Source organism: Caretta caretta, chromosome 20, assembly GCF_965140235.1.
Source record: "Caretta caretta isolate rCarCar2 chromosome 20, rCarCar1.hap1, whole genome shotgun sequence".
NCBI classification, from domain to species: Eukaryota; Metazoa; Chordata; order Testudines; family Cheloniidae; genus Caretta; species Caretta caretta.
Window position 1 is genome coordinate 7,833,029 of NC_134225.1, and position 23,169 is coordinate 7,856,197.

The 23,169-nt window shown below is 47.6% G+C and overlaps 1 protein-coding gene and 2 long non-coding RNA genes across 3 annotated transcripts; all 3 read right to left on the bottom strand.

The window, feature by feature from the left end:
• Positions 1–4,274: 4,274 nt before the first annotated feature.
• On the bottom strand, positions 4,275–6,863 carry LOC142069624 (uncharacterized). Its single transcript, XR_012665557.1, has 4 exons — positions 6,744–6,863; positions 6,360–6,462; positions 5,188–5,253; positions 4,275–4,354 (listed from the first exon to the last, which is right to left on the bottom strand). It is a non-coding gene; the product is annotated as an uncharacterized LOC142069624 (long non-coding RNA).
• A 1,463-nt stretch (positions 6,864–8,326) lies between these two features.
• On the bottom strand, positions 8,327–11,542 carry LOC142069728 (uncharacterized). Its single transcript, XR_012665667.1, has 3 exons — positions 11,503–11,542; positions 9,793–9,939; positions 8,327–8,595 (listed from the first exon to the last, which is right to left on the bottom strand). It is a non-coding gene; the product is annotated as an uncharacterized LOC142069728 (long non-coding RNA).
• A 288-nt stretch (positions 11,543–11,830) lies between these two features.
• Positions 11,831–20,498, bottom strand: LOC142069706 (maestro heat-like repeat-containing protein family member 2B). Its single transcript, XM_075121763.1, has 5 exons — positions 20,219–20,498; positions 18,893–19,047; positions 17,594–17,756; positions 16,951–17,144; positions 11,831–11,972 (listed from the first exon to the last, which is right to left on the bottom strand). Exons 1-5 carry the CDS (start codon positions 20,261–20,263, stop codon positions 11,831–11,833), a joined length of 699 nt encoding a protein of 232 aa, XP_074977864.1. The 5' UTR covers positions 20,264–20,498.
• Positions 20,499–23,169: the final 2,671 nt, after the last annotated feature.

The following is a 23,169-nucleotide window of genomic DNA, read 5'->3' on the forward strand; positions in this document are numbered from 1 at the left end:
TAAAAAATGTGTTGGATAATGCCAAACAAAACATTGTCTGTTATGCCTGAGAATATTGGATAACATGGCTATAAAAAGCATTGCAAGATACACATGTCTGGGCTTGTTGAAACACATTTTGAGCAAGGCTAGGCAGGGAATAGTCATCGGTGCATTCCTGGTCGGGAGACAGGTCAAAGGCAAACAAGGTGTAACCCTGTGGAAACTCCTCACGGTCCATTAACAGAGAACGAACTGTCATGTGTTTACCAGTGTCTGTACCAGATTCATGTATTCTCTCACGCAGCATCCTGCCTCGAAGTCTGGTTGCAGAGGCTTGGTTGGTATCTGTTCACCATCCACATACAAGGCCACAAAATTAATATCATAATGTTTAAAATGAAAGGGATTTTTAGTGTAACTTCCACTCAAGTCATAAGACAAACCCTAGGACAAGCATTTTGGGTAACTGTCCCAAAAAACAGGTTCTCCTGGTTATTGACCCTGCTGCCCACGGGGATGCTAAACACTTTCATTCCCACACGGTCCACGGGATATTTACCATTTGTGGCAAGCAGGGACTCCGCGTGCCCCAGACGAACGCTCAGGGCCACTCTTTCTATGTACTTTCTTCATAAAATGGGATGCTGATACAATGCGCAATTTAAAGCCTTCGGCTGCACTGCCCATTAAACAGAAAGCATCTTATCTGCGCGTCAGTTTAAATTTTCACATCCACTCCGTTCAACAAATGAGATGTATCTGTTCTGATCTGTCTTTATTTCAATGGTAATGGTATCGATGTGGTGTTTTCTGACAGGAAGGTGATGAGGTTTATCGTAGGTGATGGTGACAAACTCATTGTTCCTTCCTCAGACAGGGACACAGTGTAACAGGGGAACAGAAAAGTCCCTCACAAACTACAATATCTGTGTGCAGATACAGGGAATTAACTCCCCCTGTGATGTCTGCCCAGAAGGGGAATTTTTGGACGCTGCGCTTGGGGCCCAAACCTAGAATGTTAGCTAGCTCCCTGCTGGTAGAAAACATAAAAGTAAAATCAGCGGATTTAAGGCTAACTTTTCTACCCACAGGGTCATCGTTCATGACCACCTCAGGCGGTGGGGGATGACGAGCCACGGTATTGTCCATATGATCCAATCATTTGGGTATGGACAAGTAATAACCTCGTCGTAGGATAAAACTCTATGCCGTATCTTCAAAGGTGATTTCAAAAGGGGTGTCCTCGTTGATAGCGTTCCAGCTGTGCGGGTGTTGTATTTCCACTAACCCCACCTCCCAGGCACCCGGGAGATCCAAGGGCTTAATTAGCTGTATTGTAAAGTTCGAGCTGGTGTTTTGAGGAAAAACTGCAGAGCTGGCATTGCTGGGCAAAGTCATGTAAAACCCGCTGTCGCTCATTTTTCGCTCCCTCAGTCTTTGCAGGAGGAATCTTTTTGTTTGTTTGTGTCTAAACGTCAGAATTGAGAAGCTTCCACCCAGCTGGTAAATTTATCGCCCCCCCACAAACCATTTCACCAGTAGCTGCTTTTTTCTCCCTTTTCCTTTCTCTGCTAGAACTTTTTCGATCCTGCAAATCTTGTCTTGTTTGGGGTTTACTTTTTGTAAATCTTCAGGGTAAAAATATCCAGTAACTGTCTCACTCTCGTAATCTTTTAATCGGTATACAGGTCTCGGGCTCCTGGTTCAGGCTTCATCCACTATAAATATCTCATTGGTAAACGTCTGTTCACAACCTTTTTCAAAAGCTCCTTTGGTTTTAGATAGTCTCACGTGGTCGCCTTTTCTAAAAGGGGCAACAACCGGTTTTATTTTAAAACCGTCTCTATCAACCGGTTTCCATATCTTCAGAGAATTGGAAGGGTTAACATCAGCAGGTCTGGTACGTAGAGTTCTGTAAAAGCTCTGGTTGTAACTCTTCATAAAGTCAGGTAACAGGTCAATGTGGCGAAAGGCGTTATGGGCTGTAAAATATCGCCACATCCTCCACATCTTTTTCAAGTTCTGTTAAAATCGCTCCACAACCCCTGCTTTGACTTCATTATCAGTAACAAAAAGCGTTAACACTGTGCTGTTTCAACAATCTGCTAAAAGGTTTGTTTCAAAATTCTTTCCACCGATTAGTTTGTCATTTTTGAGGCACGTGACCTTGGCTAAAAATAGCTTTCAAGGCCTTGGATTCCTCACCGCTCATCTTGTCTTTTAGGCCTAAGGCCCAGGCATATTTGGATAGAATGTCTATCACTGTTAAGATGTATTTAAAACCGCTGTTGTGTTTGGAGAAGCGGTGCATACGGACCAAATCTGCCTGCCATTGCACGCCCACATCTGAAACAACGGTCCTGGTTCTTTTAAAACGTATTTGAGCTGGTTTGTGTAAAGCGTAAGCATCCTGGTGTGAAAGCCAAGCTCTGACCTGTCTTCTATTTAAAGTTTTATGATGCTTTTTGGCCACTTGAAAAAGAAGATTGACCCCGTCAAAGCCCCCAACTTTCCTGGGGGTTTAACAGATTTTCTTTAACAGAGCCGTCTGTGGAGACATGGCTGTTCCTGGGACCGTCTTTTACGAACACAAGTATGGAGGGGGACACGTTCATTCTGGCACATTTAAATAAGTTTTATTAATCGCCTGGTTTAACACAATCTTTTACAGCCGCCTGAAACAAAGGAGGCCATGATCCCTACCATGAGGGAGTCTGAGCTGGTTCATTCTTCCATTTTTGTCCTTTTCTGGATTTTCCTCTTGAGATCTGGGTCTCAGACAGGAGCAAAAACAGCTGATGCGCGATGGATTTACTCCCACAGGGCTACCGATGTGTAACTTCTCAAAGGCCTCTAGAAAGGCATCGTCGAGCTGTTGAGAGATTTTCAGACAAAAAACAGTGTAAGCACCCCACTGCCTGTTTTTAGATTTATGTAATGCCAGGTCGATTCCTAACCCCATTACACCCCCATGATCGACCGTCGCTTCTTAATCATTCATTTACCTGAGCGCCGTCTTTCCCGTTCACCTTGTGACTCCCCCAAGCCACAATCGCCTTCCAACTTTAGGGCCTGGACAATGAGAGGCTGTCACACTCATCGGGGTGCCTCACAAAGGTTTGGATTTGGGGGTCGGGTTCCGACGTATCCATCAACGGTTGAGTCAAAGTGCCCTCCTCGAACTGTCACTGCCGTAGCGCTTTCTCCACACAACTCCAAAGGTCCTCGGAGCTAAAACAAAATCTGAAGGTCTCACGGGGGTGGTAAAGGAGTCCATGTTTCCTCTCAGCCTTTCCACAATTTCTAAAACATGTCTTCTTGGTGAGAGATGGCTTCCTCTGCCCAGCGCTGGGACTTATGGGGTGATGGTGCTGCACTCTGATTGGCAGAGGGCGTTGGGAGGAGTTCTTAGAGGGGTCACAGGACCCTCTTCTGGACGGTTCACCCAATCCGAGAACCTGCCCCATTTTGGTCAAATCTCTTCTCAGGGCGGTCCTCTGCAGCCGAAACCCATCGCGATTGGTAGAAGGTGGTGGGAGGAGTTCTTAGAGGGGTCACACGAAGCACTTCCGGACGGGTCACCCCACCCTGGAACTCCCCCCAGTTGGTCAAATCTCCTCTCGGGGTGGTCCCCAGTGGCTGAAACCCCTCCTGATTGGTAGAGGGCGGTGGGAGGAATTCTTAGAGGGGTCACACAAACCACTTCCAGACAGATCACCCCACCCCGGAACTCCCCATGATTGGTCAAACCTCCTCTCGGGGTGGTCCCCAGTGGCTCAAACCCCTACTGATTGGTAGACGGTGGTGGGAGGTATTCTTAGAGGGGTCACACGAACCACTTCCAGACAGATCACCCCACCCCGGAACTCCCCATGATTGGTCAAACCTCCTCTCGGGGTGGTCCCCAGTGGCTCAAACCACTACTGATTGGTAGACGGTGGTGGGGGGTATTCTTAGAGGGGTCACACGAACCACTTCCAGACAGTTCCTGCCCCGGAACTTCCCCTGATTGGTCAAATCTTCTCTTGGGGCGTTCCTATCAGGGCGAAACCCATCCCGATTGGTAGAGGACAATGGGAGAAGTTCTTAGAGGGGTCACATGACACACATTGCTTCCGGTCATTTGTCTGCCTTGACCCTGGAAGTAATACCTCATGGCTTGGGACTTCCAGTGACGGTGGGTAAGGCTTACGAGGGCCAAGGGTGGGGTTAACATTTGATTGATGGTAGGGCCCTTATACTACTGTAGCACCTTCTTCTGTTTCTCTCCCGCTTCATTCCCCAAGCACTCAGCCAGGACAGATGTCATTTAGGACCTCAGTTGCCACCAGCTGGACAGAGGGACTTGGGTCTTTCTTGAGGAACTGGAGAGCTGAAATGACAGAGGACAACATGCTAGTGTACAGACTGTCAAATCACAGCTAAGCGTGATCACAGAATCTTGAACTACCAGAGCTGAATGATCACATTGTAAAATGTGAAACTGGGCTCAGTCCTTCTATTGGGATGGAAAATACATGAGAGATGAATCTGCCTCACTTTTCATATTGTCACCTGTGCCTGAACTAGCTGGAGACTGACTATCTCTGAATAGCACGCTACAGAAGCTCTCCAATACAAAGAAAGCTTTAGGTTCCTCCATTGGCTCCCTTCCATGCTCCCAACAAGTGGGGAGGCCCTGACTCGACCAGAAAGTCATCCACTCTGCTGTAAATGGAAGAAGGTCCATTGTTTCAATAGCTTCCACTTTTAAGTTTATTTTCCATCTCTATTCAGGAGCCACGGTCTGAGCTCCAATAACCCTGGAATTGAACAGAGACCAGATCCAAGCTGGTTTGTGCAGGATGCAGGGCACCTACTGGAAGAAAAATTGCTGGTGGGAAATTTGGGGGAGCAGAAAGTGGCTACAATTTCTCCTCACCTGGGCAGTCCACAGAGAGCCAATAAAGCCCAAAGAGTGGATAGCACTGGCTGCGGAGGGGGCCTTGCCAGGACAACCAGGAGATGCACGGACTCATATCACACCCCCTGCAGCTGCCTCCTTCAGGGGAAATTAAAGCTGACTTTCTACTGGGCAAGACTGAATTTCTCCTTGGATGTGTGGCTGATGCACTTTGCACCAGTGGTATCGGTTACTGCTGCTTGTCAGCTAAATTCCTTTAGAACTCACGGATGAGCAGAACTTCAGCTGTATTTATTACTTACACATCAGCAGATGGTCCAGGTTCAGCCATTTCATACGCTGCCTGTCTGTGTGTTCCAGGATGATGCCTAAATACACAATGGAAAACAAACAACAACAATAAAACCTTCCCTTGTTGAGTGCAAAGTGATATTAGCAGCCCCTAGACAGGTCTTTGGCCTCTCCTACTGTGGACCTAAGGGTGAGCTGTGGGCAAGAGGATGCTAGTGCAGTTTAGAGTCCACACTGAAGAGAATGAGAAAGACTTTTTTTTTAAGAATGTTTACACAAAACCCATTTGCTTTAAAGAGTCTGGGTTCCTCTTGCCACTGCTGTCAGTTATTGGAGACATACTACGCTAGTGTCTTGGTCTAGTGGTCTGAGCAAAGGCCTGGGGCCAGGAATAAGCGAGTTCTAAGCAGGGATCCCACAAGGTGACTGACAGGTGGGACTTAGGCCACAATGCCTGCCTGTCTCACCTGGGTATGCTTGGGAGAAGAGGGCACAGGGCCAAAGCGGAGGAACCTTTTGCCTCCTTGACAAGGTGGTGTGGCCAGGAACCTGAAACAGCAGGTGCTGAGGGCAGGTGGGCTGCATGCCTCCCAATGATGAAGTAGTAGTGAAGAGCACTGAGCAACACTGTGGGTGGGTCTGCACTTTGAGCGAGGGGGATCACTCCCAGTTCAATGGGACAGGCCCACTCTAGCTCGGACAGCGCTCGCATGCTAAAATTAGAATGTAGCTAAAGCAGCACGAGCAGTGGGAGGAGCTAGCCACCTTGAGAATCGACTTTGGGGTTTGGATGGGATCATACTTGGGGTGGTTAAACTTCCTCCTGCTCCTGCCATCGCAGCTACTCTCTATTTTTAGCACTCAGGGCTAGTGCGGGTATGTTTCATCAAGCTGGGAATTAGCCCCCCAGCTCCAAGTGTAAACATGCCCTATGAGACAGTGTCCCAGCCTCTACTACTAAATGACTGCACCGTGCTTTCCCTGCAACAATCCCAAAGCACTTTATAGCAAGTCATGATTTCCTCCGACCACCACACTGGAGAGGTAGGGATATTAACATCCCCATTTATGTATGGGAAGCTGAGGCATAGAGAGATTAATGGCAGCTCAGTGCTGCACAGTGGGATTTTTTCTCTCTCCCTCAATGGGAATACCAAAAGGGACACTGGGCATCATCTCTCACCAGCTAACTTGGCTGCAACTGCCCGGATCTCTTCCCATCTGCTAAAGAAGTACATGATGGTGCTTTTGTACAAGTTCTCCAGCAGCTCGGCATTCTCTTTGGCCTAGAGGAAATCAGGGACACATGAGCTCTCTCTGGCTAGAAGTGCCCTTTGACTGCCAGCACATGCTTTTACGAGCCACAGGTAAATCAGAGAAAGAACAGGTGACTGGGTGGACGTGGGAAAAATGGGGATCTGTGGCAGATTTACATTTCCCATCACCCTCAGTCATATATCCCACTCTGACCGCTATTTCCATTACCCATCACACATCCCCCCCACACCTCTACACCACCACATACCACTCCAGTCAAGAATCTCAGACACTTCAACAGCTCACTCACAAGGTGTCTGCAAATGTCCACCTGGAGCTCTTCAGGCTTCAGCTCGGCTGTGCCATCAAGGTGTTCATTCACGGCAGTTTGGAGCCTCTTCAGTCCCAAAAACGGGACACAGAGGTGAAACGTAGTTCTGCATTCCTGAAAAAAGGAAGCGTGTCACACCATTTAATTGTTCCCTACTGAGTGCTTTGGTCATTCAAAGGGAACTCATCTGCTTGACTGCTCATCTATTCCAATATAAAAAGGGATTCATCTGGATGTAATTGGCAGAAAACATGCAGGAATGACTAATAGAGGGGAGAGCTTCCACTGCAACCTGGAGGTAGCATCAATGTCTTTTTGGAACAGATCTACCTACGAAAGCTGCTTCACCAGGTCTCTCTTCTGTTCTGGGGAGGCAGGGGCCTGGGGTGCAGAGACACACAGGAATAGAGAGCTGTCGGGCTCAGACCCATGACCTATCCTGGATTCTGGTGAGGCAGCCATGGACCAACCTGGCGGGAACTGACTCAGCAGGAGGGCAATGAACTGAGGGGGGAATTTGGGCCTCCAGAGCAGGCAGGAATAGCAGAGCTCCCCTGTCATTGGGAGGAAGATTCCTTTGGCTTAGTAAATAAGTCACTCTCGGTCTTACCACTGAAACCCTGGGGTTCGGGTCTTGCAGGTGCAGCAGAAGTGTGACCCAGCTCTGTCGAACCTGCTCAGCGAAATAGCCCTTCCATTTTCTTTTGGTCAGGCGGGCCAGGATGCCAAATAGGACAAAGGACCATAAACGAAGAGCATCATCCTCCTACAGCCAAGAAAGCCCCACAAGTTAGTAACTAAGGGACAATCACATCACGAACCTCGCACAGCCATCTCTTCTACGCTAAAGTCGAGGGATTCCAACTACAGCTAGTCGGGAACACTTTCATGAACTAATTTTTGTTTCGAATTTGCTGATTCATTAAACTATTTGAGCGACAGTTCCATTTTGATGAAATTCCTCCAGAAGCCAGGCAGGGGTCCTTAGAAACCTGCCTGCTGTCTTGCCAGTGCACCCATTCAGCTCCCTGGAAGCTGATCTAGCAGGCTGACTGGGATCGTGGGCTTCCAAACCCCCAGCGTCTGGGACCCTGGCTCTCAAATTTGCAACTCCCTGGCACTTCTAGCTCCCACAGTTTCCTGGGTTCCCAGCACCGGGATAGTCTGAGAGCAGACTGCCCGGACCCAAGGCTTTCAATAGAGCTCGGCTAAGAAGAGGAATTCTGTTTCACAAAGAGTTTTGAAGTTTGGGGAGAGGAATTGCCACAAATAGGAACAAAACCAAAATTTGACATCTCAAAATTCTCTGCAAAACGGAATCATTCCAACCCTCTCACGTAAAAATGGTAGAGAGCAGGCCCAACGCTCTCTATTGTACCTTGGAACCCCCTTTTCATGGTTATCTAGCTACCTAATCTAGTATTCAGACTTTCTTTGAGGTTCTCAGTGGCAAGAAAGAAGAACAGAAGGGGGAGACTGTGGGAGCAGGGATGTCATCCCCATCCTCCTTATGTTCTCCTCCTCCGTAAAACACTTCTCTTCCCTGGGGCCGAAACATCTCTTCACTCTGACATGAGCAATGCCCAGGGAGTAAATGGAGTCTAATCAAGATCGCTTGAACTGGGGCTGGAGAGTTCTGGTCACATACGTTGTCAAAGTAGGTCCGGATCTCTTGGGTGAGGTCTCTGAAGGAAGAACCTATGTCCTTCTCTTTCAGCTCCTTCAGGACTTTGGCCACTGCTTTCATGCTCTCGCCAATGACTTCAGAACTGAAAGGGTCACTTAAGGCCCTGATCAGGATGACCATAAGAAACTTCTTGTGCTTTTTCAGCTGGACAAACATACGACATTAAAGAACACTGATCACTGATCACACTTCTAATACATTTTCTTAAGCAGTTATGAAGCTGTGGGAATTTCATCTCCCCCTCCCACCCCCCGATCCCCCTCCCCGGAGACCTATAGCTATATTTCAGACCAGGTTCGAGCTACAATGAGCCAAACTTGGTGCCATAATACACCTGTGTCATCCTATTATTAGATTCCTAGTTACTTAGATTCCAAGGCCAAAAGAAACCCTTGTGATTATCCAGTCTGACCTCCTGCATAACATTGAACTTCCCCGAAATAGTCTCTGTTGGAACTAGAGTGTATCTTTTAGAAAAACGTTCAATCTTGATTTTAAAATTGCTAGTGACAGAGAATCCACTACAACCCTTGATAAATTGTTCCAATGGTTAATTAAAATTACCATTAAAAATCAATGGCTTATTACCAGTCTGAATTAGTCTAGCTTCATTTTCCCCCATTGAATCTTCTTATACCTTTGTTTGCTAATGGGAAGAACCCATTCTCAAAATGTGTTCCCCATGTGAGTAGTTCTCGACTGTCCTCAAGTCACTCCTTAACCTTCTTTTTGTACAGCTAAATAGATTGAGCTCCTTGAGTCTATCACTAGCGGTATCTTTGCCAATCCTTTGAGAATTCTTGGGACTCTTCTCTGAATCCTCTCTAATTTATCAGCATCCTTCTTGAATTGTGGACACCTGATCTGGACACAGCATTCCAGCAGTGCTCACATGAGTGTCATATTCAGAGGGAAAAGAACTTCTTTACTCTTAGTCAAGTTTCCTCTCTTTATGCCTCTAAGGATCATTTCAGCCCTTTTGGCCACAACTTCGCATTGGGACACCTTATGTTCAACTGATTCTCTGCCATGACTCAAGTGGTTTTCAGCATCATTGCTTTTTGGGATAGAGTCTCTCATCCTGTAAGTATGGCCTGCATTTTTTTTTGTTCCTAGATGGAGACATTTACACATGGTCATATTAAAGTGCACAGATTGTTTGCTTATGCCCAGTTTAGCAAAGGATCTAGCTTGCTCTGTATTGACTGCAAAGAGGTTACTCGGGTATGTGAGAGAGCAGAATTTGGCCTAGTGCATTGTGTGCAGCCTCTGTAAACTCCGAACAACTATTTTCCTTGGTTTCTCTAGTTATGCTGCATTCTAGTCAGTATTCTCTCTTACCTTCTCAGGCGCCCCATAGACTAAATTTCCCAGGCCTCTTACAGCCATCTGCCGGACAATGCTGTTCCTATCATGTGACTTTTCTTCTAAGATGTGTAAGACTGGCTTAAGGAACTTCTTCTCCCTGAGCATGGGATCACTCATTAGCTGAAAGAAAATCAACCTGTCCATTAGCCCCAATATGATCATTAAGATTGGGAATAGAATCTGAGCAGACATGTCATACACTAAAAACAACAAGGAGTCCTCCTACAGCCCCAGTCTTGAGGATACAGACAAATATGGCTACCCCTCTGATACTTGGCACATAATACACTGTAACACAAATGAGAAATTCCACACAAATGAGAAAGGTCTACAAAACATGGAGCTTTCCTTTTGGGCACTAGAATAGGGATCCACTCACCTCTTGAGAGCCTCTTAGTGGCTGGGTATGGTATCACAGTCCTTTTCTCACCCCTGGTGCACCCTGCCAGTCGTCCTCAGTGAGTCTTCTGTGGCTCAGGCCTCTGGCTGAGTCCCAAAGTCCAAATGAACCCCTTCTGGGGTAGTCAAGAACAGTCCCATTGCCCTCACTAGGGGCTCCAGCCCCAACTCTGGGTCCTTTACATTCTGCCCTTTGTTCAAGCTCTCCATTAGCATTGTCCCCTCCATGGGGCTTATGCCACTGTTGGTGGTAGGGGAACCTGGGCCTGCCCCTAACTCTGGGTTCCAAACCATGGATCCTATAAACAGGAGCTAGGCACTGCTTGATTTCAGGTCATTGTCGCTTCTTCCTACCGGCCACTTTTAGCTTCACCCTAACCTCAGGCTCCTTTTAGCCGAGCCTGATGAGCTCGGATCGGCTGCTTTCATGAGGCCTCTCTAGACAGACCCAGACTGGGGGCTCTTTTCCTGGGGCAGGATGTAGTAGGACCATGGGGCCTCTTGTAAGGAGCCTTAAAACCCAGGTACAGCCCATCACAGGCACAGAGAGGTTGTTTTTCTTAGAACCAGATAAGCCCCGAAGATAGTTGCTTAGCATAAGTGGGAAATATGATGCAGATGTTGGAGGAAGACTGTGGAAAGGGAGGATGCTCCAGCAGGTATCCCCACACTAGCCTAGGACTTAGGAGACCCAGGTTCCATTTCCTGCTCCCTCAAAGACTTCCTGTGTGACCTTGGGCAAGTCACTTAGCCCTTCTGTGCATCAGTTCCCTGCCTGTAAAATAGGAAACATAGTGCTTCCCTACCTCGCAGGAGTGTGGTGGGGATACAGACATTAAAGAGTTTAGAGGTACTCCGATACTAGAGTAATGAGAACCTAAGATAGACATTAATGTAGTTGTAGGTTGTTTGGTGGGTAGTATTAGGACACTCGGTTCATTCAGAAGATGTGCTGAGCTAAACCAAAATCAGGAGCTGTTGGTTAGGATCAGCACTAGGACTTGGCAGAAGAGGTCCAGTCATCCAAACTCTGTCCGTATCTCTCTCAGCCAGCACCTGTGGTTGTGTAGCTAGTATAGGCAATGACGGCAATAAAAAACACAGAGAGAGAGAGAAGGACTCAGAAAGGTATCGTGAAGTTCCTGGTGAGGTTTCCATATAAAGGAGGACCTATTCTACTGTCTAAAATGACAATTACTCCTATGAACTGAACTGTACAACTCCCGAAAGAAAGGCAGACAAGAGTCTAATGGTGAAACTGCTCTTCAGAGCCCTGTGTCTTACCTGGGCAAGGAAAGCTGTGCTTGTGACTCGGTGGTTTTCTGAGGGGGAATTCACCCAGGGGAAGAGGCTTTGTATGATCTCAGGTGTTATGAGTCCAGATCTTAGCAGAGGCCTGGAAGACAAAAGAAACCGCTCATGGGCTAGATTGCACACTTCAAAAACTCAGCTGCTCTGAGCATACAGCTCTGATATCTAGGAGTGGGAGCTGTGTGTTTCCACCCAGGACACCCCCGCACCCCCCGCCCACAAAGCTATAAACGGGAGGTTCTCTCTCAGCCACTCTATTGGCTACTCATTCCCAAGGATAAAATGATGCCTCCTAGATCTCTTACCTCACCAGCAGACACACTCCCTCATGGTGTGTCTTGGGGTTTTCCACAAGAGTCCAAGTCCTCTGCTTCCTGAGCGCTCTCACCAGTCTCTCATTCCCACCCTTGAAAAGCACAGATTCTAATGCTTTGATAGAAAGCCTGGGGAAAGAGAGGCACAGAACTGCACCAATCAGGAGGAAGGTGCAGCTTGAACAGAGAGTCAGGAAGCCCCGGTTACTTCTCAGGTCTGCTGTTCAGTCGGCAGTTCACCCATTGGCAATGTCCTGGACACCAGTGTCCCTGGAAGGACTTGATGCTGGGAGGTAAGTTTCAGTCTCATACATCTCATAGGACTAGTTTTGCTAGGGACAAAATTTTGCAGTTCTTTTTCATAGAATCATAGAATCATAGAATATCAGGGTTGGAAGGGAGCTCAGGAGGTCATCTAGTCCAACCCCCTGCTCAAAAGCAGGACCCATCCCCAATTAAATCATCCCAGCCAGGGCTTTTTCTCTTTCTGCAAGGAGTATGGGCACTAGCAGAGTACAGTGATATGGAAAAGATACATGATCAGGACCCAGAAACAGGGGGCATAGAGTGTGGTGATCACTAATGGACATTTTGGGGTCATATCTCCAGATATGAGGTGACAGAGTGCTGAGGGTTTGCACTTGAGTCAGCACTCTGGTCACTATTCGTACTAATTCGGTTCCTCACAGAAGGCCTAATTGGATAGAGGTGTACCTGATTACGAGGTCAGATTGGGGCTAGTGAGTCAAGGAAGCAATCATTCCATTAACAGGGAAACTGTATAAAAGGACATGGGCAGGAGCCCTTTGAGGGGAACAGACAGAGAAAGAAACTTGGGTGACCAGATGTCCCAATATTTGGGGCTTTATCTTATACAGGTGCCTATCCCCCCTCCCCCGCCCCCGTCCTGATTTTTCACACTTGCTGTCTGGTCACCCTAAGAGAAACAGAAAGACAAAAAGCTAGGAGAGCCTGACAAAGTGAGGTCTCTGAGTGGAAACACCTTACCCCCCACCTGACTTTTGGAGAAGAGCTTAGAAAGTTGAGATACAATATAAAGGTGCTATGTATTGGTAGGGGGATTAAATAGACTATACGTTGGTGTTTACAAGCAAAAAAGTCTCAACGCGGTCTGTGTTTGTGGAAGATGTGGGGGTGCAACACCCCTCTCTGTCACAGCCGGGAGCTCATCAGGGATTTCCCTGTTATCTATGCAAATGGAGAGCCTGTTGCAGAAGCCGGTGTAGAGGTTTGGCAGTCCAGGCGATGGAGGGAACACTGAAATGGGTGATGAAGCAGCAAAGAGAAGTGTAGAACAGGGGTTCTCAACCTTTCTGTTTCTGAGCCTCCCCCCACCCTCAACATGCTAGAAATACTCCATGGCCCAGTTCCAGGCCTCTGCCCTGCCAGGCATCAGAGTTTGGGGCTCCTGGCTCCAGATTTTAACCCCACAGGGTGCAGGGGCTTGGGGCTTTAGTGCAGGTGCTGGGCTCAAGGCTTCAGCTTTCTGCCCTGAGCCCCAGCTAGTCTAAAGCCAACCCTGCTTGGCAGACCCCCTAAAACCGGCCCGGTTGAGAATGGCTGGTGTAGAACAGTGGTCTCCAAACATTTTGGCTCACGCACCCCCAGGGTGACCTGCCACAGACGTGCCACCGACCTGCCGCAGGCGGGCCGCCAGAGGGGAGCACCAGCCGTGGACGTGCAGAGCTGCCGCCGAAGGAAAAAAACGGCGCAGTGCCGTCCGGTGGCGCTTCTCCTGCCACGCCCTCGCAGGGATCATTCCGTGCACCCCAGTTTGGAGACCGCTGGTGTAGAAGACCCGACAGACCTTCCAACAATCCCAGCAGGCAGAAAAACAGCCTTTCCTTGCCCGGTACGTTTAACAGCAAAAGAGTCGGCAGGAATTTATATGGGAACAAGCCCAGGTCTAGCAACAACTCCCCCAAAGTTTGGTGAGTCCCGTGACAGGAAATGGAAACCAGGCACAGGAGATCAGACTGTAAAATGGGACCCGTGAACAACCCCGATGTGTTTTTGGTTACTCTTCAAGGAGCAGCAGTGAGACCTCCTAGGGACAGAACAATGTGGGCCCTTCAACTGACACCCTATTTAACCGGGGAAGCACATCTAGGGCTTTTAGTGATGAGCAGGCAAGAGATTATGACATGATTAAGGCAGCCATGCTGGACGAGGTGGGGCCTGTCCACAGAAAAGTACTGCCAGAAATGTAGAGTTGAAAGATGGATTGAGGGATTATGCCTCTGTGCATTTGGACAGAAATTAAAAGATTGGGCCACTCATTGGTAAGGCCAGATACTCAGACCATGGGGGAGGTCATGGACTGCATGGTTCTGGAAGTTTCTTCAGAGTCTCCCTGAGCATACCCGAGTATGGGTTCTGTGGCGCCAGCCAGTTCATCTGGACCCCACAGTTAAAGTGAGAGGAATTTGCAGAGGCGGACATTCCCAGAGTGAGTCAGTGGTTTAAGGGACTAGATTTGAGAAGGACCAGAGTGCCTACAGCTGGGAAGGGCAGCAAGAAGAAGAGGGAGGAGCCTCAAGGAACTGTAGTGGGAGCTTGGCCTACGGCGTGCTTCCGACATGGACCTGAAGGACATCTAAAAAGAGACTGTCCGAAAATGGACTGTGGGTTTGCCCAGTTTTGTGGTTGGGACAAGACTCCCAGGCAGGGAAGAAAAAAGAAAGTACCTACCGTATCGGTCTGGGTAGGGAGGAGCCACCAAAGGGACTAATGGACACAGCTTCATCCTGTTTGCTAATCTGGCAGGAGTTAGGGAAACCCCACTGGATACTTCCCAGAGGTAGGATCAAAACTGAATACCAGGTCCATGGGGACAATAAATTCTGCCCAATGGCAGAGGTGACTCTGAAAATTAAGGGGAAGTTTAGGCAGAAACATGTAGGGGTAGTGGATGGATTGCCCCACTGCCTTCTACTGGGCATGGACTGGAATCCCTTTCTAACAGGGACACCAAGGCAGGTATGGAGGCCCAGGAGGGTGGAAATAAAACCTGAAGGGCCAGGTAAAGAGGAAATATATGTAAAGGGGCTGGAGGAACCTAGACACGAAAGTAGAGACAAGAGGGAGGAGAAAGAAAACAAAGGTCAAGTGTAAAGGTGACTTAAGATCATGCAGTGGGGTCAAACAGTCATCAGAGCCCTTACCACCAGGATCTCAGGAGCAGGCATCCCTAGAACACTTTGGAGGGACTCAGAGCAGTCTGTGTCCATGGAAGAGGCCGGGGCACAGCCTACCACCCCGTCACATAGGTACCTAAAATGGGCCTGCACATGGGCCAACAGCATGAGCAGAATATATACTCGTGTCTGCAGCGCCAGCAATCACATAACTAGGTACCCATCCATCTGAACAAATTCAAGTTTTGTGGACAGAACTGAGGCACCCATCTTGAAAACCTGACCCACTGTGGCCACTACATAAGATCAGCCTTACTGGGTCAGTCCAATGGTCCATCTAGTCCAGTACAGTGTCTTCCAACAGTGGTCAATGCCAGCTTCTTCAGCAGGAATGAACAGAACAGGGCAATCATGAAATGATCCAATCCCTGTTGTCCAGTCTCAGTTTCTGGCGGTCAGAGGCCTAGGGACACCCAGAGCTTGGGGTTGCATCCCTGACCATCTTGCCTAATAGCCATTGATGGACCTGTTCTCCATGAAGTTATCTAATTCTCTTTTTTTTTAAACCCAGTTATACTTTTGGCCTTCACAACACCCCTTGGCAATGAGTTCCACAGGCTGACCGTGTGTTGTGTGAAGTAGTACTTCCTTATGTTTATTTGATACCTGCTGCCCATCCGTGAACAGAGCTGAGATCCTGGTTTCCTAGGAAAATTCAGAGACACTATAAAACCATGAAGTCTGTAATTTGAGCACCTTGTTGGCATGGAATAAAGAAACACAAGAAGAAGAGAAACTAATAATGTTGCGAGATTGGTGGGAAATGTACATTAATGTGCTACCAGAGCTGAAGTCAACTGAGGACTCAGGAATCTTAGTGTTAACTGGCGAGGGGAACAGAGTGGGTGCCGAGGGGCCTGGTACATACATTCTAGCTCACTAAAAGATTGCCCCATGAGTCTCAAATAAAAGCCCATGTCGCCAATATCATTGTGAAACGCATGTCCAGATGCTGTGTCAAGAGTCATGGATATGCATTGAAAATTACATTCTTCGGATCTGTGACTCGGGACTAGTCACCAGGAAAGGTGACAAAATGGTTTTCTTTCAGGCAAGAAATGTTTATCCATCTGTTTGTTTACATGTACATTAAGCATGTAGGGTTCACATTCAGTTGAGGAGGACTGTGAGAACATCAAAGAAAGAAAAGTAGCAGGAAGTAGACAGGGGGTGGGGACCCAATTTTGGGGTACACATCAAAGGTTTGCTCTAGTCTATTTGGGGGACATCTTTCACTTAGGAAGTAGATGGACCGCGAGTTTGCTTCATGAAAGAGGGGTCGCGATCAGGCTTGGTTGAGAACTTTGGGTGAGAAACATCTTGAGACAGGAGGTTAACCTGTTGGTTAAGTTTAGTTTCTAGGAGCAGGTTATGATTTCATTTGAAATGTAACCATTTTTTGCTTGCATTCTTACTCATGGTCACTGGAATCTCTGTTCTTTGATAATCTCGGTTCTTCTTTTCACTAGAAATATATCTAAGTGCTGTGTGTTTGGCAGTACAGAGTATAAGTATCGAGTACAGAGTCTAAAGAAGAAGTAATAAACTGGTGTGTACTGTTCCATTGGGAACAGCAGGCCTGACAATTCTGTGGGAGTTCAGTGGATAAAGGGCTGGACACTATACGGAATGGTCAGAAGACTCAGAGGTGGGTGGGTGCCTGTCATTAAGCTGTACAAAGAGACTGAGGTCTGAGGAGGCCTGGGTGGCAGGGTTTGTTTTGCCAGAGCCTGGTAGTTTCAGGGAACTGACCCACAGCAGGCACAGACAAGACTTCCTCACTCGAAGGGCATGTGATGGTAAGGTGCCTCGTAACCCTGGGAACTCCTGGGGAGCGTCACACAACTCTCCTGGAATTCTCTTTGTTTCTCTCCCTTCCTTCTAATTACCGGCAAGGGTTGCCCTCAGGAAGTTGTAGCCCTTTTCGGATTTCGCTCGGGCTGCTTCTCGTTGGCAAAGGCAGCTTTTGTCCGAGGGTTTGGCTGACCTGCTGCAGGAGAACAGGAAACAACTCTGGGAGCAGTTCCCGCACAGCTTTGCTCGACTGCAGGGCTGACACCACCTCAAAGATGGCACATGTTGCCTGAAAGGAGAGCATGGTAAAAAAGGAGATCTCTTCCCAACACCATCACTCCCTCTCTCCCCTGCTGATATCTGCTGTACTAAATTCTCCCTTCGGCCAGTAACTTGAATGACAGCGAGCAACTTGCTTAACTCGTGGCTCACTTTCCCACATCCGTATAAATGTGTATGACCTCCCAAGGCATGCTGCGAGTCCAAAGGAAGATTTGCAAAGCACTGTGAGAAACCTGCTCCAAAGACTTTCTAATGGCCAGACAGTATTAAGAAAATCAGTAACGTAGCTAAAACTGCCGTATTTGTTCCACAGACAGCAGAGCCGGACTCAGGGAAACAGTCCATCAGAGGAGAAGTGCCCACACAGCAATATTATACCACACTTCCCGCTTTCCATCAGCAGGATTGTCACAGGGCACAGGAAAGCCTGAAAGATGTGTCTGTCATCTAACTTACTGAGAGAGGTTCAGCAGCTGCCAAATGCCTGTCAATTTCTGTCTCTGAGGTGATGTTGCCTTCTGTTCTTGCTGGAGTCTTTATCTTCTCTATTAGGGCTCGTAGGACTTGAGTGGCAAGCAAGGGGTCTCCCCCCAGAGATCTCCACAGCTCAGCGGTGTCACTGCAGTTTAACAGAAGTTACAGGTGAGCCCTGGACACTTTTGTGGCTCACCCTGAATGCGTCATATTTTAGTAAAGACCAAATGTTCTCCTTGCCTATGATGAGAGAGTTAGGAGTCCTGTCCTCCTTTAACTCTCCTTGTGTTTAAATATGGAGTTTCCAGGTACAGAACTAAGTTAAGTGACCTAGTCTTCCTGCAGCCTAACCATTAATACTAGACTTCAGAAGGACAGGACACAGAGCGCCAACCTCACTTCCTGTTTTCGCCACTTCCCAGTCAATTTGGAATCATGAGCATGTGGCTCCCAAAGATCTAGGGTTTGGAAGGCAAGTGGATGAAAGAACAGCCAGATTCCTACTCGATGGACATACAACTATGAGAATGAATATTCATGGCCATCCTATGTCCCCTTCACAAATGGTGTCCCTACCCTCTGTTTGCCAAAAGCTGGGACTGGGCAACAGGGGATGGATCACTTGACAACGACCTGTTGTGTTCATTTCCTCTGGGGCATGTGGCACTGGTCACGGTCGCAAGACAGACTACTGGGCTAGATGGCCTTTTGGTCTGACCCAGTATGGCTGTTCTTATGGTCTTAGATTCCAGCACTGATCACTGATAACTCAGTTAGGGATCTTTAAATGAAATGGTGGATCTGCTTCCAGTCCACTTTTAAGTACCAAGGATGGCAACACTGCTCTAGCAGCCCCACCCTCACTGATACCAAGCAGAGGTCTGATGATAATATTGGCCCTAGTCTTTGCAATCAGCCAGGGATTTGCACCTGAAGCTGTCATGCTACCAGGAAACCAACAGCCACTGCTCATTTCCAGAGTGAGCTCAATTCAGGCGTCTAGAGAGGTAGATGTTTCCAACAGTACACTCCAGTTATACCAGTAAAGATAGGTCTTTAGGATGTCAAAGCAGCTATTCATGAATGGAAACAGAATGACACTTAATTTCTCTCCGCACCCCACCTTAACGTGTTCTTGGACCTTCCTGCAGAAAGAGCCAGGCTCTTAACCCTTAGGAATGATCCCAAACTGTCTGTGGCTTAAATGAAGCCCTACATCTCCTAGTAAAGCTGTGGGATCCATGTTTTACCAAGATGAATGCAACAGGTAGCGGTATATACCTGTCCATCGGCAGACGTTTGCTGAGGAGGCTGGAGATCACTGCCTCTTGGTGATGGTGAGCTAGAATGGACACTGCCTCCACAAGGAACTGCCTCAAGCTGCCCTCCTGGATCGTAGGCATGTGGCGATATAGTATAGCCAGGATATCTGGCACCTGGAAGGAACAAAACCAGAAAGAAATGTCCCTTTTTCTTTCTCTCCATTCACTCTACAGAATCAAAACCTTTATTTAACCATCTGCTGCTTTTTTAGAAATGCCTCACTTCAAGAAGCAAATGTTCAAATACGTCTGCGTAACTTGAACCCACACAAATTGCCCACACACGGCTGTAAAAATTAACACTGACACACACACAGACACACCAGGTAATTTAATGTGGTGGTGCCCAGCTATGCATTACATAAACAGTTCACATGCACAAAAGGCGGCTTTGCTTGCCCAGATTTTGCAGGTGTGATTTAAGCAGCCAAATCTGACCATTTGCCTCGAAGAATGCAAAGCTCATCAACAACCACAAGCACAAAATATGCAAGTGCTTTAAAGACAGTGTGCAAATGCCTGGGACTATGAACAGGGGACTACCTCTCATATTCATTCCTAGCCCTTCACATCTTCAAAACACTGTGCAAACATGGCAGTTCTGCTGCGAGGGTTCCCTGTTCCCGAGGCCTTTCACCAGCCTTGTTAGAAGATTTGTGGAGTGCTCCTTTCATCTAGCCCTAATGCACTGGGCGCCAGAATAAGGCATATAAATAGTGGATCCCAAAGACACTAGCGTTTTCTCCCTCCCTCCTTCTCTTCTTAAAGGGTAGGTCTACACAGCAAAAAAATCCCACAGCACTGAGTTTCAGAGCTCAGGTCAACCTGGGCCTGTGGGGCTTGCACCATGGGGCTAAAAGTGGAGCTGTTCCTGCTCGGGCTGGAGCCCAGGCTCAGAAACCTGGCAAGAGGCTGGCAATAGCCCAGTGCTCTTTTTAATCCATGTAGCCCTTAACCATAGGCCTCCTAATACCTGGAGGCCTCCAAGTGCCAGTCATTCTGTCTTCTTGTCTTTTCCCCAGAGTCTGTTTTCTCAAGCCTTTCTTGGCTGAATACTTTGGCAACAAGCTAGACCAATAAACAACCAACCATCTTCCTTTTCCCTTGGATTATCTCGGTCTACTGCTATTGATTCTGCCATTGCCTATCTTAGGGTAGAAACAGAGATGGAATCGACTCTATGTCCGAGGGGGAGAAACAGCAAGATTTTTCTTCCTTACACATGAGGGCAAAGATCAAAAAGTCTAGAGTTCAGGCAGAAAAGCTCTCCAGTTCCCAGTTTTACCTCGTCCAGCATGGCACCTCCACACTCCTTCAGGATGATCTTCATCCACAGTCCAGCTGCCGTGGCACAGGTGGAGCTAGCAGACAGCAGACCACCCAATGTGGCCTCAATAAAGTCTGTGGCCTGTTCCGAAGGAAAGTACTCACTAACAACCTGGGAACAAATCAAAAACAGGAGAGACCGCCATGATGTTTGGCTCCAGCACTTTTAAAAATGGAAAAAAAGATACATGCATCAGCAAATGGTGAATTAGCCTCCTGTCTAGCTCGCCATTTGGGATTACAATTCTCTCTCTAGTCTCTAGACTACATTTTTGTCTTCTACACTAATGATATCAGGTTAGAGGCAAAGACTCTGTTGCACAGTTAGCACAACATTGTACTGGATATGCAGGAGGTAAGTTTCCCGTTTGTAGTCTCTGACATACACTGCATCTTTTTACAGCACACAGAAGTCAGTCAAGAGAGGCGTGCACACAAATATCGGCGAAGGCAAACCCACAAGGTGACAGAATGAATCCTGGGTGGTTTCTCAGCTTGATGTTCCACTAACATAGTTTTTCTCCTGGATGGCTGGATGGCAGGGCCGGCTCCAGGCACCCGCCGAGGAAGCTCATGCTTGGGGCGGCAGATTGCAAGGGGCGGTGTTCCAGCCAAGCTTGGGGCGGCATGGGGGTCTTATATTTCATTATTTTTTGTGCTTCACCGCTCCGGATCAGTGAAAAAGCAAGAGCCGGCCCTGCTGGATAGGTACATGCGTGTGCATCCGCATGCGCATTTTCATGGGCGTGCAACATTCTGTGGAATCTGGTTTTTACGTGGCATTCAGAGCACACATCTATGAAAAGCATCTTGCTGGTTACTAGCAACCAACACCCCACTCCCACAGCTCCCTCCGAGTACGGAAAGGCATCATGAAAGAGCAAATGTCAAATGAACGGTGCCCGGTCACTCGCACATCCGCACAAGCTTTTTGAGTCAGTTACCCTGGCCATTTTGGAAGATGCCTGAAACAGAGCCTCGGGGTCTGGAGCTCTTAGTGCTTCACGGAGACATCTCAGCTCCTCCTCTGCTGAGCCCAGGTTTATGGACTGGCCTGGAGTGGAGAAAAGGAGAAAAAGTACTGTAACGATTAAGGAAACTGAACCCCTACTGCATGGATCTTCATATGGGAGGATCCATGTGCTATCATAGAATCATAGAATCTCAGGGTTGGAAGGGACCTCAGGAGGTCATCTAGTCCAACCCCCTGCTCAAAGCAGGACCAATCCCCAACTAAATCATCCCAGCCAGGGCTTTGTCAAGCCTGACCTTAAAAACTTCTACGGAAGGAGATTCTACCACCTCCCTAGGTAACACATTCCAGTGTTTCACCACCCTCCTAGTGAAAAAGTTTTTCCTAATATCCAACCTAAACCTCCCCCACTGCAACTTGAGACCATTACTCCTTGTCCTGTCCTCTTCCACCACTGAGAATAGTCTAGAACCATCCTCTCTGGAACTACCTCTCAGGTAGTTGAAAGCAGCTATCAAATCCCCCCTCATTCTTCTCTTCTGCAGGCTAAACAATCCCAGTTCCCTCAGCCTCTCCTCATAACTCATGTGTTCCAGACCCTTAATCATTTTTGTTGCCCTTCGCTGGACTCTCTCCAATTTACCCACATCTTTCTTGTAGTGTGGGGCCCAAAACTGGACACAGTATTCCAGATGAGGCCTCACCAATGTCGAATAGAGGGGGACGATCACGTCCCTCGATCTGCTCGCTATGCCCCTACTTATACATCCCAAAATGCCATTGGCCTTCTTGGCAACAAGGGCACACTGCTGGGTCATATCCAGCTTCTCGTCCACTGTCACCCCTAGGTCCTTTTCCGCAGAACTGCTGCCTAGCCATTCGGTCCCTAGTCTTTCTGTGTGTGTCCGGTTTCAGTAGTCTCTCTGCTCTCACTATTTACATCTAAGCTCCTATTCAAGTACAACTCATGCAGGTAGATCAGAGGTTTCAGTTTAGAGGTGAATCCCTCCACCAAACTCTCCTTGTAAAAGAGACGGGGATAGACAAAAAACTTCGGCAAGAAACCCAGGCTCATCAGTCACTTCTAAACAATGCTAGGATTACTATGTCGTACATTCAAAGGCTGGAGTCCCTTATTCTGTTTCTGAATCACCCACACTGTTTTTAGGACTGATTAATAATAATTGGAAATAGGGTGACCAGGGGTCCCAATTTTATAGGGACAGTCCCCATTTGGGGGTCTTTTTGTTATATAGACTCCTATTCCCCCCCACCCCCTGTCCCGAGGTTTCACATTTGCTGTCTGGTCACCCTCATTGGAAATGGCCTTAAATGATAACCAAGCTCTATCCCTTATCATCTAACCCTTAGGTGAAAAGAATATCCTACTCTTTCACAAAGGGGAAAAATGGCCTCTACTTACTCCACTAGCTCTGAAGGCTCATGACAGAGGGCTGCTGGAAGAACTTTTTGTTTACAGAATTATTCCAGGAAACCCCTCCAATACAGCCAGTGGCAGGGTAAAGAGAATGAAAATGTTTAGTACCAAGGGCTTGTCTCCATGGAGATATTCAAGAAAGCTAATCCCCATTCATTTTCAAAAAGCATGAGTTAAACTTCATTAAACACCTATGGGGACACACTTATTTAGAATTAAAGTGGCCTTCATTCAGGTTAGTTTCATCCACGGAATTCACTACAATTAATAAGGCCCATTTTAATTCAGAATCCGAGCATCCACACATGTGTTTAATGCCATTTACCTCATGCACTTTAAATGTACACCTTTAGTTCATTTGGATTAACTTTCCTTAGTGTCCCTGTGTAGAAAAGCCCTAAGGAATTTAGTGCTTATCTACCTGTATGCAGGTATCCATTTATTAGTTGTACAGTTCCCAAAAGTGTGCTAGGCTCTTTACACGTCAGAATCTTCTCTT